General features: G+C 41.6%; 1 protein-coding gene and 1 non-coding gene across 2 annotated transcripts in view; both read right to left on the bottom strand.

Moving 5' to 3' along the window:
- Cbl (Cbl proto-oncogene) overlaps positions 1–16,446 on the bottom strand; it is a 76,128-nt gene that overhangs the window by 7,687 nt on the left and 51,995 nt on the right. Inside the window, 10 exon segments of the mRNA XM_036193537.1 lie at positions 1,960–2,166; positions 2,168–2,338; positions 2,426–2,557; positions 5,676–5,879; positions 6,346–6,477; positions 7,040–7,127; positions 8,692–8,829; positions 9,543–9,664; positions 10,467–10,623; positions 11,632–11,778. Of these exon segments, the coding sequence (XP_036049430.1) occupies positions 1,960–2,166; positions 2,168–2,338; positions 2,426–2,557; positions 5,676–5,879; positions 6,346–6,477; positions 7,040–7,127; positions 8,692–8,829; positions 9,543–9,664; positions 10,467–10,623; positions 11,632–11,778 (1,498 nt within the window).
- On the bottom strand, positions 505–629 carry LOC118588149. The gene has a single exon (XR_004945547.1). It is a non-coding gene; the product is annotated as a U4atac minor spliceosomal RNA (small nuclear RNA).

A 16,446-nucleotide genomic window follows, 5' to 3' on the forward strand; every position in this document is an offset into this window, starting at 1 on the left:
ATCTCCTCCTTAGTTTCCAACCACCTTTTCCATTCACCCACCAAAGGTTATTCCAAATTTGATGTCTGTTAGCCAGGTTCAAACCATCAATTAGTTTATGAGAGAGTTCATGTCTTACATCTTTTCACCTACTAACAAGTTTCCAAGCCTTTGTGAATTCCTTTCATGAACTCTAAAGGACCCACCTTTCAGGCCATGGTGGCACACGCCTTTAATCCCAGCACTTGGGAAGCAGAGCCAGGAGGATCTCTGGGAGTTCAAGGCCAGCCTGGTCTACAGAGTGGGATCCAGGACAGGCACCAAAACTACACAGAGAAACCCTGTCTTGAAAAACCAAAAAAAAGGATCCACCTAACTTATTGCCTTCTGGTAAAACACTCTCACTTGGTCACTGGCATCAGCTACACTACTACACCATACACACACACACACACTTTTTTGCTTTGTTTCAAGACAGAGTTTCTGTGTAACAGTCCTGGTTGTCCTGGAACTTAATCTTTTTTTTTTTTTTTAAATTGCACCAAGGTAAAGCAGAGCTCTAAACGATGCAGGTGTGTTGTCAGGTGTTAGCAGTATTGCCCTCACTATGCGTTCATTGGACAGTAGCACAACCCCAAGAAAAGGATAGTTGGAACTTACTCTTAAAAAGTAACATGCTTGGGGTTGGGGATTTAGCTCAGTGGTAGAGCACTTGCCTAGCAAGCGCAAGGCCTTGGGTTCGATCCTCAGCTCCACATATTTAAAAAAAAAAAAAAAAAGTAACATGCTTTCATGAGTGTGTGTGTGGTATGTATGTATTGTTTTCCTGAAGACTTTAATAATGTGTGAGTGTTTTGCCTCTATGTACATATGTGTACCACATGTGTGCTTTGTTCCCTCAGAAGTCAGAAAAGGGCATTAGATATCTTGGAACTGGAATTATAGCAATTTGTAGGAGACCATGTGGGTTCTGGGAATTGAACCCAGGTCCTCCGCAGGAGCAGCAAGTATTCTTATATGCTGAGCCTCTCTCTAGCCCCCTTATTTCTTTAAAATAATAATAATAATACACCATTTATTTAATGTGTGTGCATAAAAGCCACAAGATAACTTTCAGTACTCTCTTCTCCTCCTTTATTATGTGAGTCCAGGGATCACACCTGAGTTATCAGGCTTACCAACAAGTGTCTTTACCTACTGAGCCATAGCATCAGCTCGTGGGTCTTTCTCTCCTTTCTTTATTTGAGACACAGTCTAAGTCTAATTGTGTAACCCTCACGGTCCTAGAACTTATTATGTGGATGAGGCTAGTCTTGAACTCAAGATCTACCTGCCTCTGCTTCCCAAATATTGGATCACAGGTGTGCACCTGGCTCCTTGGGAATTTCTTAAGCAGACCCCTTTCCAAATTCACTTCTTTCCACATCATTCTAGGAATCAAACTCAGATTGGAAGTGTCTTTATGCTGAGCCATCTCAGCTTCTGTTTATATACTTCTCATAAGTTAGGAATTATGCTATCTTTGAATTCTATAGAAAACCTATTGAGTAACTTTGACTCAAAATCAGGCACAGTGTGCATACTTGTAATCTCAGCTACTTAGGAAGCTGAGGCAATAAGATCAAGAATTTGAGGCCAGCCTGGGATACAGATCAAAACTCTGTCAATAAAACAAAACACTTTTCCCCACTCCAGACAGTCGCTCTACACAGCCCTGGCTGTCCTTAACTCAGAGGTCCGAATGCCTCTGCCTCCCAAGTGCTGGGATGAAAAGTATTTACCACCATACCCAGTTCAATAAAACACTTTTGGGGTTGGGGATTTAGTTCAGTGGTAGAGCGCTTGCCTAGCAAGCACAAGGCCCTGGGCTCGATCCTCAGCTCCCCCCCCCCCAAAAAAAAAGAAAGGAAAAACACTTTTGACCATAAAATGCTACCCACAGCTACTACTAGGCTAGATGGTTTAAAATTTAAGACTCACCATGGAAGTATCCAGACTAAATGTGCTTCCAAGTCTAGAAACATCTCCTCTAGGTTCCATTTGTGAAGGCAATGAGAATGGAAGTGAGTGCCGATTGGTCAGTTCTCTTCCATTCCAAGGATCACTAGGGCTTGGGGTAGCTACTGGTACTTTCGGGATTGGTCGAGGCAACCATGAGTCCCCTGGGCGGCTAGAGGGGATGGGGGGGCAGTTTGTCTCTAGATGGGCAATCGCCTGGGGTACAAGGCAGGGGCCGTCTCTGAGGTCGTGTTTCTGCTCCAACAGAGTAAGGCCGGTCTGGAGGGGGTGGTGGTGGAAGATCTCGAAGTGTAGGAGGTATTGGTAATGGTTTGTCTTTATGAAGGGAGCCAGAACCAGCCTATGGAAACAAGATGGAAACAAATCAATCAAAACCATTTTTATACAAGAAAGGCCCAGCAAAGTGCAGAAATGGATAATGCTTTGCCTTGGAAGTAGCCCCCAAAACTGAAGTGCTGGCAGGACCAGATGCTCGCTGTTGTAGAAGGTCAAGTCTTGGTGGCACTGGAGGGAGGGAAGCTTGTGGGGCCATGGAGAATGGAGAGGAAGGCCTTTCCACCTAGAACCAAGGAGATGTACACAGGTTACTCCTGTCTAGGGAACAGCATCTTTCAATCCTAAAGCTATACACAGCAGATACTATGTGATCACACAAACCTTTAAATTCAGATATTTTTGGAATCCTGGACTATATTTATATCACCATAAGAGGACACTCTCAATCAGATAGCAGGCTACAAAACAGAGCCTACCTTACAATTTTAAAAATTACTACAATCCTCTTACTACCTGGCTGCTCCCAATTCCCAGCAACCACCTGGTGGCTTGCATCCATCTCTAGTGGGATCTGATGCCCTCTTCTGGCATAAAGGCATGTGTGCAGATAGAGAACTCATACATAAAATAAACAAATATTAAAAGAAAACAAAAAAACAAAAAACAAAAAAACAAACCCAAAACACAGTTGTCTTCTGACTTTTATAGGAATGCCATGGCACACGGGCCCCCATAGACAATCATGCACAAACACACATACAAATAACAATAATAAATAAAAAATTTTAAAGACAAAAGATTTATATGATCTGGAGGAAAAAAGCATAATAAGTAAAATTCCTAAAAACAACCAAAATATGCAGGAAACACTGAAGAGACAAAGACAGACTGACTGAAGCCTCAAAAACCAGCTGAAAATTTAGTTTAACATTAGGACTAAAAATGTTAAGTTATTCATCAAGCTAACTCTCACTCCATCAGTTTCTAGTCCAACACTTGGTGATTTCCCCTAAAGACCTTCAAATCTATTGCTTCTCCTTTGTTCTACTCATTAACTTGAAACCTGACAATAATAGCAAGCTTCTTGAGCTGGGCACTATGGCACCCTTCACTTTGATAAGAAACAAGGATGGGCAAACATGAAAACTGTGGATAAAGGGCAAGAAAAGTGAGGAAGAGCAAGGACACCATGATTAGATGGCAAGAGTGAGGTCACTGCTGGGCAGTGGTGGAACACACCTTTAATCCCAGCACTTGGGAGGCAGAGCCAGGTGGATCTCTGTGAGTTCGAGGCCAGCCTGGTCTACAGAACGAGTTCCAGGACAGGTACCAAAACTACACAGAGAAACCCTGTCTCGAAAAACCAAAAAACTAAACTTGGGGAGAAAAGAGTTTATTTGGCTTACACTTACACTTCACTGTTCATCACCAAAGGAAGTTAGGACAGGAACTCAAATAGGGCAGGATCCTGGGTTGGGGATTTAGCTCAGTGGTAGAGCGTTTGCCTAGCAAGCGCAAGGCCCTGGGTTCGATCCTCAGCTCATTCATACATACATACATACATACACACATACATACATACATACATACATACATAAAAATAGGGCAGGATCGTGGAGGGAGGGAGCTGAAGCAGAGGCCATGGAATGATGCTGCTCACTGGCTTGCTCCCCATGACTTGCTCAGACTGTTTTCTTATAGAACCCAGGACCATCAGCCCAGGGATGGCCTCCCCCACAATGGTCTATGGTCTCCTCCATAAGTCACTAATTAAGAAAATGCCTTATAGGCTGGCCCATAGCCTGATCTTATGGAGGCATTTTCTCAGGTGATGTTTCCTCCTCTCAGATGACACTATAGATTGTATCAAGTTGACATAAATCTAGCCAGTACAACACCACTCCTAATTTAAGTGCTGAATAAAAATATGCTGTGATATGAAGCCCCAAAAGGTTACCCTTTCATCTTTTAACAGAGATTATTTTTTAAGATTTATTTTTACTATTTTAAATTATATATGTGTGTCTATATGTAGCCATTTGTATGTGAGTGCAGGTAACTACAAGGTCACAGAAGTTGGGTCCTCCAGGAACTGGAGACACAGGTGGTTGTGAGGGGCCTGATGTGGATACAGGGGATCTTAGGTCCTCTAGAAGAATAGCATATGCTCTTAACCATTGAACCATCTCTCCAGGCTCCCAGAAAGGTATTTTAAGAACATATTTCCCTCAAAAAATGAAAAAAATAAAGCATGAGAAATGAACAGAAGAGAGGCAATCATGTCCCATGAAAGGAAAGGCCTAAGGACAACAGGAGTCCATTCAGAGAATGAACAGACCAGATGGAGGGAGTGCAGGTGATTCCCGAGTATTATAATACTGGATTATACGTTATCTACTGCACTGTGCAGCTTACTGATGGCCTTCCTTCCTTCCTTCCTTCCTTTTTTTTTTTTGAGACAAGGTTTCTCTGTGTAGCTTTGCACCTTTCCTGGAACTCATTCTGTAGCCCAGGCTGGCCTCGAACTCACAGAGATCCACCTGGCTCTGCCTCCTGAGTGCTAGGATTAAAGCATGTGCTATCACCGCTGGGTTTAGCGATTCTTTTCTTTTCTTTTCTTTCTCTCTCTCTCTCTCTCTTTCTTTCTTTTTTGGAGCTGACGATCGAACCCAGGGCCTTGCGCTTGCTAGGCAAGTGCTCTACCACTGAGCTAAATCCCCAACCCCTAGCAATTATTTCTTAATGCAGCTTCCTGAGAAGATGTTTGAGATCACGGTTTACTTGGTAGTGACAGATACAAATTGATAACTAGAGAAATAATTATTTTAGGAAAAATAGGAAGTTATGAGAAAAAAAAATCACTTTATACATCTCTCTCCCTCCCCCCCAGATCAATGATGTGGCCCAGAGGTAGCAGTCAAGAGCCTAGAGCTTAAGTTCAAGGTAGAGCTCAGAAAAAGAAACAAAACGTGCAACAACAACAAATGACAGCTAGCCAGGGTGTCAAGAGCCAGGCAACCTCACGTTTTATATACCTTTATGGTAAGATTTTAGGGGAAGGGGCAAATCTTCTAAAAGTTACTATATAAACTGAGAGTCATAAAGAACAAAATAACAAGAAAATACTCCTCACCTGCCATTCAGTGAAGAAATGAAATACTACTGTCTTTATAGAATCCTCATGTACCTCTTCCCTTAATCCTCAGTTCTAACAAAGGTTTTGCTTGTTTTTAAAGAAAGCCTCAAAGTGTAGCCCTGACTTCCATGATGATGAACTACAAGGTATAAACCCTTTCCTCCCGAAGTTGCTTTTGGTCAGTGTTTTATCACGATAATAGAAATGCTGACCAAGATATCTAACACCAAGCTGTATCTCCAATGCCTTCAAATTGTAGTCTTACCTTGGCACCTGCCAACTCCTTCATCATGAAGAGAGAGTCATCAGCTCGTTCATCGTCATCATCATCATAATTTGGGGAGGGAGCCCCTTCTGCTCCTTGCCTTAGCAGACTGCCACTGCCTCTGGGGTCAAATGGATCCACCACGATGGGCTCAGTGCCTTTGATTTCACATCGGCAAAAAGGGCAGCCCTGACCTTCTGATTCCTGCAGAAGCAGCACATGAGAGGAACAGACATTTCTGAAAGAATTCAACATACTCATCTACTAGTAAATACAGTGCCCAGAAAGAAAAGGAGAACTAACAAGGACTGTAACTCAGAGAGAGGTAGTGTAGTGTGTGCTTAGCAGGCCCTGGACTCATTCCTCAGTTCCCAGAAGAAAAGAGAGAAAAAGAGAAAAGTTAGGCATTGTGGCCCACCCTTGTAATGACAGCAGGGAGGTCAAAGCAGAAGGTACAGGAATTTGAGGTCATTTTCCAAAACTGATTTGGAGGCCAGCAGTGGCTAAATATCCAAAGGGGAGAAAATCAGCAACTAAGAGGGAGAAGGGGATTAAAAAAGAAAAACCAATCAAACTTACCCCACCCTTTCTATCTAGAAAGTACATAAAATGTAATACCCGATTCTCAGAGTAATCACACAGAAAAAACCAAGAGTTTGGATATCCATACCTGCCATGATGTAAGGCAGGATGTGCACATGAGGTGTCCACAAGGCTCAATCTTCACATCCTTATCATTTTCAGCACATATTTTACATAGTTGAAATGTGGAGCCCATCTCACAGTATAATTCATATTGTTCCTTTGATGAAAAAATTGAGAGATAATGTGTTGAATGAATGACACACAAAATATGAAAACCAAAAGACTGTCAAATGTACTCAAATAGAAATGTCACAATAGGTGCTGAGGAGAGGGTTCCATCAGTAGAAAAACTGCTTGCTATACAAGCACAAGGATCTGAATTCAGATCTCCTGTACCACCTAAAAGCCAGATGTGGTGATACACATCTAAACCCTAGTGCTGGGGGACAGAGACAGAGGGATCCCAGGGGCTTGATGCCCAGCCACCCAAGCCAATCAGTAAACTCTAGGTTCAATAGAGACTCTTATTTTAAAAAACCAGGATGCAGAATAACTAAAAGATACCCAATGTTGACTTTAGTTGGGCCTCCACATGCACATACAACACAACACCACACACACACACACACACACACACACACACACACACACTCACTCACTCACTAATCTAACAAATGGTTTAAAATCTAACTGTTGCAATATTTACTCTATATATTGAGTTCTAAGAGTAAACCAAAAGCTTGGTTCCAGTTATAATATAGTTATAAAACAAAACTCACCTGGGTTACTTTGATATGATCTTGGGGAGTTGGTTCACATAAACCCGTCAAGTCGGGATTTTGATTTCGTCCGTCAGGAAATAAATAGCTAAAAAGAGATTAATAATTCTTGGTGTTTCAACTAGGTCAATTTATTAGTGCAAACGAAACCATACATATGAGATCTACCACATCTTAAAAACAAGTAACAAGGGGCTGAAGAGATGGCTCTTTCATTAAGAGCACTGCTGCTCTTCTACAGGACCCAGGGTTTTTTGTTGTTATTTGTTTTTGTTTTTGTTTTTATTTTGAAACAGGGTAGATCAGACTGTCCTGGAACTCAGAGCCTACCTTCCTCTGCCTCTAGTGTTGGGATTAAAGGTCTGTGCCCACCACAGCCAAGAGGATCCAGGTTTGATTACTAGCACTCACTTGGAGGTGAGGCTCACAACTGTCTGTAACTCCAGTTTCAGGATTCTGATGCCCTCTTCTGGTCTCCTCAACCACAGGCACGCAAGTGGTGCCTACTGAGGCATGCAGGCAGGCAAAACACTCACACATAAACACAAGTAACAAGCCATGTGTGGTGGTGCACACCTTTAATACCAGCACTTGAGAAGCAAGCAGGCAGGTATCTGTGAACTGGAGGCCAGCTTGGCTGACAAAGTGAGTTTTAGGCCACCTAGCCAGTGCTACCTGGTGAGACTGTCTGAAAAATCAAAACAAAATCCCCAAGCAACTACCACCTTGGCCTACAGGCTGTATCAAAACAGGTAGCTGATGGGTCATAATTGTCAACCTCTATTTTCAATGAATGGTCATGAGGTATAAATATTGTTTTCTTTTGTTTTTGATTGCTAAGGGAGGGCCTTTTATGTAGCCCAGGCTGGCCTCAAACTCATGATTCTCTTAGTCCAGTGCTGGGATCATGCCCTGCCCTACATTTGCTTTTGACTAAACACTTTATACAGACCCCAAGTTACAAGTGGAGGAAGCAAATGAAGCCACTGAGATCATCTACCAGTGGATTCTAGCACCAGACTGCTCAGATGTTAGGAATAGCACTGCTTCTTGCTTCAATGCTAATGTGGAGATGATACATAATGGAAAAATGTAATTTCCTAGTAACTTTAGAACACAGTTGCTTTTCTGATACCCACTCAACAGTACTTTCAGTGTTTACTGACTGAAAATGAATTTAAATTCCCAAATAAATGGTAATCCAGGAATAAGAACTTAGCCATAAATACTAGCATACATCACAAAAGCCCAAGGCCTAAAGAAAAGAACTGCTGACTCAGACTAAAACTAGGTTGAAGATCATGGAGGCGTGCTGTCATTGGAACATCTAATCACCCCACACTGACTAGTTAAATAAGCAGCAGATCCTGTCCATAGCTTTTTATTCTAATTTGGCTTTAACATTAAGCTATTTGGAAAAAGAGATAAAGTTTATTCGTGATAATAACTAAAACAACAAAGAAAGCCAGTCTCACTTAGGGAACCCTGAAAAAGAACAAAGCTCAACCTCAAGACAGGGCAAGGTAGTATATTAACACATTCCTGAAATTTTAGTCTGTAAAGAAAACATGCAATAGAAGCCATTTAATGAAGAGGCACTGGTGTCCCCAGTTCCTAGATGCTAAGAGACAACAGAAAGCAGTGATACTCACAAGCCTTCCCTGAAGCCATCAATCAGTGCTTGGAAGAGTGGTTTATTGTGTGGGATTGTCTGCAGAATGTTCCCATCAGCAGTAACGTACCCGATGGCCCACTGACCCAGACGAGTACAGCTCAGCCGGAAGATGTAACTGAGGACAGAGATTACCAGAAGTTTCAATATATATGCTGGTATCAGATAGAGGGCAACATAGAGACAAAATAAAAAAGACCATTATGAATAACTTCTTTAGGGGGAAAGAATGAATATGAATAAAAACAAAATATATATGAAAACGTAAATAATAAAACTCATTTTTTTTTTTGTATGCTAACTTGAAAAGAATTTCAAGTAACCTTTTCAAGGGACAGGGCATAGCTTAGATGGGGAATGAATACTTAGTATGCCTGCAGGCCTGGGTTCAATCGCCAGGCGGTGTTGGTGCATGCCTTTAATCCCAGCACTCGGGAGGCAGAGCCAGGAGGATTTTTGTGAGTTTGAGGCCAGCCTGGTCTACGAGTGAGATCCAGAACAGGCACAAAGCTACACAGAGAAACCCTGTCTCGAAAAACCAAATCAGCTCCTCTAATGATTCCAGAACAGAAGCAAAATACATCTAGACTTCATTGCTCTATTTATTGGAGATAGGGTTTTGCTATATTTTTCAGCTCCTGCATACTAGGACTCCAAGCACCCACTATAAACCTCATTCTAAATTGGCTTAGAAATATTTACTAAATCACAGGAGTTGATTAAATCAATCTTATCCCCAAATCTGGGCCACTGGGGAACCAATAAAAGATGATGTTCCTTCAACTCTAACAAAATTCAGGAGAACAAACCCCTTTGACTCAAGGTACTGACCTGCCAGGCTTGTGAATGAACTTCTGGAGCCGTGCTTTCACTTCATCATATGTCAGGAAAGCCATGTAACCAGGGTGAGTTACAGCAAGGCTGTTCCAATTTCTGAGCAGAGAGGACCAGGGCTAAAGAAATAAAAGATCAATCATAGACCATTTGGTTCAGACACACAACCAGCCTTAGAATGATGAAGAACAAAAGAAAAACTTCAACTCTAAATTATAAATTCTGCTTGTCACAAATTCTCTATTGTCATTCTTTGGGAAGACAAGTTTGTTTGAGAGTAGAAATTTTGAGAGCTAAGAATACAAGTTGCCTTGTATAGGGAGACAACTACACATACAAAATTGCTCAGCAGCTCTTACCAGTATTAAGGTCAAACAATGACAAAACCCAGAAAAACAGAATAGGACCTATACGTGTAATTATTAAGCTCTTAATGAATGTTTATTCAAGCTGGCACATATACACACTGATGTACCAATGCATTTTAGGACTAACAATCTAGAATGGAATAGGAAGCCAGGGATGGTGACAAATACTGTAATCCCAATACTCTGGAGGCAGAAAAAGCAGGTGGATCAGGAGTTTAAGGCTAGCATTGACTACAAAGCAAACGTGAGTCCACCCTGGGCTACATAAAATTTTGTTTAAAAAAAAAAAAAAAAAAACAGAGAAAGAATCGAACTACAGAAAAACAAGTTGACAACACACATCAAAAGAATAAAAGAAAACAGTTTAGGATCTTTCTAATCTCAGACCCACTTCTAGTCTCGGGAATGTCTTCCCCTGTCTTTTTTTTTTTTTTTTTGCTGGAGCTGAGGACGAAAACATTTCGGAAAAACAAAAACAAAAACAAAAACAAAAAAAAAATTTTCTCTTAAAAAATAAAAAGTAATAGGTTAGTCAGTGACTTTAGAATCCTACCTGAAACAGTCGTGTAAAGATATCAAATTCAAAAACGGAAATATAATCATTGCAGGTCAGATCAATAGTGGACTTCAGAGCCATGGCCTCCAGCCCAGAACTGATGGGATGAACTTCATGAAGGGCCTGTCGAAAGCTCTTCCAAGGAACTATTGTCCTGGGGTGGAGTGGGGTGAGAGAAGGCACAATGAGATAACAGGCAACTGCAGACATTACTATCACTGAGGAAAGGCAACCAAACCCCAGAAAGCTTTCACTATTAAAAGCGCTTCTCTCACAAAAGCCAAGTTATATTTAGACTAAGAACAGAAAGAAGGAAATAAGGGATATGTTTGTTACCTTCCTGATGAATAACAGAGATGATTTTCTATAATTCCCTGCCCAAAATACCACATATTAATCCCTTTCTCATCTTTCTACGGGCATTTGTGCTATCCTAGAAGCACAGAAGGAAGATGAGGTTATAACTTTTTAAAACAGGGTATCACCATGTAGACTAGACCCTGGTTAGCCTTGAACTTCCCATCCTCTTCCTCAGCCTCACTATGCTGAGATAAGAGGTGCAGACCACTACACCAAATTTTTCTTTGGAGATGGCATCTCACTAAGTAGGCTGGCCTGGATAGATTCCACATGTCCCTGCTGGGACACCTGGCTTTGAACTAAACTTTGAAAATCACAATCAGGAAGTAGTGGTGGTGCACGCCTTTAATCCCAGCACTGTGAGGCAAAGGCAGGCCGATCTCTGTGAGTTCGAGGCTAGTCCGAGTTCCAGGACAGCCAGAGCTGTTACACAGTGAAGCCCTGTCTTGAAAAACCAAAATAATAACAACAACAACAACAACAACAAAACAAAAATGTAAAGAATTTAAAAATGTTACTGTTATTGTGGTGGTGGCATGATGTGTGTGAGCACAGAGTGCAAGTGCCATGATGTACATGTAAATATCGAGGACAACTTTGTGGAATCAGTTCTCTCCTTCCATCTTTACACAGGTCCCAGGAATCAAACTCAGACTGTCAGGTTTGTGTGGCAAGCACTTTACCTGCTGAGCCATCTTGCTGACCTACTGTGTTTTAAAAATTTCACAATTTAAAATTCTAAACAAGTATCTCCTAACATAAGCTTTAATTTTTCAGTTAGGTTCATCATTTAGAGACTTACTTTTCCCCAAAAGCTTTTCTCCAAAACTCTGCAGCATCTGCTTTAGTAATCCGAAAAGTGTCTCCTTGGAAGAGTCCACTTGGGAAGATGCCTTTCAGTTCTGCCAGCATGTGGCTGAAGATCAGGGATAGTTTGGTTAGGTTTCGCCTACAAATGAACAAAATACAATAATTAAAACATACATTACTGTTTTTGTTGGTTTGTTTGTTTTTGTTTTTGTTTTGTTTTGTTGTTTTGTTTTGTTTTTATAGACAGGGTTTCTTTGTGTAGCTCTGGCTGTCCTGGAGCTCCCTGTACAGACCAGGCTGGCTTCAAACTCAGAGATCTGCCTGCCTCTGCCTCCCAAGAACTGGGATTAAAGGTGTACACACCACTGTCAGGCAAATTACTGATATTTTAAGTGCACTGAATTCACCATACAAAGCAGTTTAACTTGAACATGAAAATAAATTTATAATTTCTGGTCAATAAACTTTTAATAAAAGTATGGCAAACTATGAGAGGAAGGAATGAGTTACTAACAATAGCTACTGCTCTTTATGTAAAGCAGGGAGGGCTTCAGAACTTATTTTGCTCAAGCAACAAATGAAAGATGAAAATCTAACATATCCCATCTCTCTCCCCATTCAAATAAATGTCATATAGTAAATAAGAAAAACCCCAAAGTCAAATATTTGAGCTTAAGCTAACAGGAACAAATTTACTTTAGGATGACAGACAAGAGAATGCACTAAATGCAAGAACTTCTCACAGTCATAACCACACAATCACAAAAGAAAGGCAGTGTCAGAATGTTGGGTTTACTGCTCTGCAGAAACCTTCTTTAAATAAAAAGATAGATAGATAGTAATTCATCCAAGATGAAAGCATTGTCAATAATAACTATTTAAATGTCCAGATCTAACAAATATTTTTACTAAATCAAACTTGGTGAAAACTGTACTAAAATTTCTAAATTTTATTGAACCACTACTTTTTATCAAAAATGAAATGTTAACATCCAAAGCAAATATGTACATATACTACCACTGTTCTTAACAATCAATTAACTTTGTCCTAGTAATCTCTACTCAATGGATGTGATTATAAATATGCTCCACAGTACCTACTTTTAACACAGATGATGCCTCTCATTTGATCAGACTGTCCTCATTATCTTTAATATCAGTACCACACAGAACAGGACCTAGATGTTTTAGATACCATTAAATACCAAACCAACTACCAATTTGACGTTATTTCCCTTGTCCTATTTTCTATTTATGTACTCAAAACTCTATATTCTTGTTATATAACTGAACTGACTACAAAATCTCAAACCATGACAAATTATTGATGTCCTATTAAAAGCATCTTTAGGGGGCTGGAGAGATGGCTCAGAGGTTAGGAGCACTGCTTGCTCTTCCAAAGGTCCTGAGTTCAATTCCCAGCAACCACATGGTGGCTCACAACCATCTGTAATGAAATCTGGTGCCCTCTTCTGGCTTGCAGGGCTATGTGCAGACAGGACACTATACATAATAAATAAATAAATCTTTTAAAAAATAAAAAATAAAAGCATCTTTAGGTGGGGCGGTGGTGGCACACGCCTTTAATCCTAGCACTCGGGAGGCAGAGCCAGGCCGATCTCTGTGAGTTTGAGGCCAGCCTGGTCTACAGAGTGAGTTCCAGGAAAGGCGTAAAGCTACACAGAGAAACCCTGTCTCAAAAAAACAAAAAATCTTTAAAGGACTTCATCTGCTATACTAGAGGGTCACCATCAGGTGCCTTTTGTCTTTCCAAGGTAAAATAAATGCAGCACAATTCAACCCTGACTGCTGCTGGGACATTTCTTCCTTGCACCGTGAGATCATCTGATTATTGCTGCTTAGGTCTTCTACTATAGGCCAAAGTAGAAACTAAACCCAAGATTAAAACTCATCATACCCAGCCACCTAACCTTCGACCTGTACAATTTGCTGTGCCTACAAGATGTGCTAGAATAAAGACGGTGCAGCAACTGTGGGAGTGGCCAACCAATGACTGGTCCAGCCTGAGTCCCATTACACAAGAAGGAGCCCATCCCTGACACTGCCTGGAGCACCAGCACCCAGAGGCTAGATAGCCCAGAGACCTAGAATATAACCAAATACAATTGACTGGCCAAAAAAAACAAAAAAACAAAAAAACAAAACAAAAAGCAATGTAATGATGCCTAATGATATTCTGCTATACTCATAGACTGCTGCCTAGTCCAATTGTCATCAGAGAGGCTTCATCCACCAATTGACAGAAACTGCCAATTAGGAGATGCTGTGGAAGAGGGGGAGGAAGGTTTGTAGGGGCCAGAGGGCTCAAGGATATCACAAGAAAACCCACAGAATCAACTAACTTGGGCTCATAAGCGTTCACAGAGACTGAACCAGGGAGCCTGCATGGGACTGATCTAGGCCCTCTGCATATATGTTACAGTTATGTAGCATGGTCTACTAACAGTGGGAGCAGGAGAGGGGTTGTCTCTGACTCTGTGTGTGTGTGTGTGTGTGTGTGTGTGTGTTTTGAAGCAGAGTTTGGATTTAATAGTGGTGTTTTTTAAAATATATTTATTTATTAAAATTTTTTTCATTTTACATACCAACCCCAGTTCCCCCTCCCTCCCCTTCTCCCACCTCCTCACCTCCCTCCCACTCTATCCCCATCCACTCCTTAGAGTGGGTAAGGCCTCCCATGGTAGTCAACAAAGTCTGGCATACCAAGTTGAAGGAGAGCCTAGCCCCTCTCCATTGTATCAATGCTGAGCAAGGTATCCCACCACAGGGAATGGGCTCAGAAAGCCAGTTCATGCAACTGGGATAAGTCCTGGTCCTGCTGCCAGGGACCCCACAAACAGATCAAGCCATTTGTGTGTGTTTTAAGGAAGGGTTTCACTGTGTAGCCTACCTGTCCTGGAACTCACTTTGTAGACCAGGCTGGCCTGATCACATAGAGATTTGCCTGCCTCTGCCTTCTGAGTGCTAGGATTAAAAGTGTGCACCACCACTACTGCCTAGCTCTGTCTCTGACTCTATTGCTGGCTTTGGGGACCTATTCCTCATATTGGGTTGCTTCATCCAGCCTTAAAGTGAAGGGAAGTACCACATCCTTTTTTTTTTTTTTTTAATGCCTTTATTGGATTTTCTTTTTAACTTTATTTTATGTGCATTGGTGTAAAGGTGTCAGATCCCCTGGAACTGGAGCTACAGACAGTTGCAAGCTGCCATGTGGATGCTGGGAATTGAACCCAGATCCTCTAAAAGACTAGCCAGTGCTCTTACCACTGAGCAATCTCTTCAGTTCCTCCTACCCACCCTTTTTTTTTTGAGGTGCTTAGTCTCACTACAACTTAATATGCTATGTTTGGTTGACATCCATGGGAGACCTGCTCTTTTCTGAATAGAAATGGAAGAGGAAGCAGGCAGAAGGGAGGTTGGGGGAGATACTAGGAGGAGAAGAAGGGAAGGAAATGAAGGTCAGGTTGTAAAAAGAATCATCATCATCATCATCATTAAAAAAATAACTCATCATAGGGATGGCTATTACTCACTAGTACAGGACTGCCTCAACTAGAGACCCTGGGTTTAATTCAGGGTTGGGAGGAGATTATATCCTAAGTAGTACATGAAACAATTTAGCAAAGAACTAAACTGCCTAACAGGAACCTGAACCAAGTATTATAGAATGCTATGTTAAATATTAACTTGTGAAGACAAGGAGCGCCTATTATTTCCTTAAATATATCAAACCATTGAAAACTTATGATGTATAAAGGACACTGGAGGTTGGGGATTTAGCTCAGTGGTAGAGTGCTTGCCTAGCAAGCACAAGGCCCGGGGTTTGATCCTCAGCTAAAAAAAAAAAAGGACACTGTTCAGGGCCAGCAACAAGATGGCTCAGTGGGTAAAAACACTTGCTGACAAGCCTGACATCCTGAGTTCCATATCCCAGAACCCATGTGGTAAAGGACAGAATGACTTCTGCAAGTTGTCCTACAAACTCCATACTTGTGCAGTGACAATAAATATAATAAAAGATTTGTTTTGTTTTGTTTTTTTCCCCAGAGCTGAGGATCGAACCCAGGGCCTTGCCCTTAATAGGCAAGTGCTCTATCACTGAGCTAAATCCCCAACCCAGTTTTTTGTTTTTTGAGACAGGGTTCCTCCGTGTAGTTTTGGTGCCTGTCCTAGATCTTGCTCTGCAGACCAGGCTGGCCTCAAACTCACAGAGATTCGCCTGGCTCTGCCTCCCCAGTGCTGGGATTAAAGGCATGCGCCACCGCCACCAGACATAAAAGAATTTTAAACAAACAAAATGTGTTTAAAATAGAGGCAGGAGGTCCTGGAGAGTGAATGACTCAGTGTTTAAGAGCACTGGCTTCAAGTTCATTGTTGGCCACTCCCATAAATTCTGAGTCACCAATGCCCAGCACATCTTGCAGGCAGGATAGGTTGTAGGTTAAAGGTTTTGTGGTTGGGTTGGTGTCCCAGGCCCAGCACTGGTCTAATTTGATGACCATACCACAAGAGGGAGCCGATGTCCTACCTTGCCTGAATAGCCCAGAGACCTAGGGTAGACCCAAACACACTGGCCAAAAAAAGTCAATGAAATAATTCCTAATGATTTTCTATTATACTTATAGATTGGTACCTAACCCAATAGTCATCAGAGAGGCTACCTCTGGCAGCTGATGGAAACAGACACAGAGTCCCAGAGCCAAATATTAGGCAAAGCTCAGGAAATCCCATGAAAGAGGAGAGTCAGTGGGGGTGGACAGCACTATGAGAGCATGGCCCACAGAAT

This window comes from Onychomys torridus, chromosome 7 (assembly GCF_903995425.1).
Source record: "Onychomys torridus chromosome 7, mOncTor1.1, whole genome shotgun sequence".
NCBI lineage: Eukaryota > Metazoa > Chordata > Mammalia > Rodentia > Cricetidae > Onychomys > Onychomys torridus.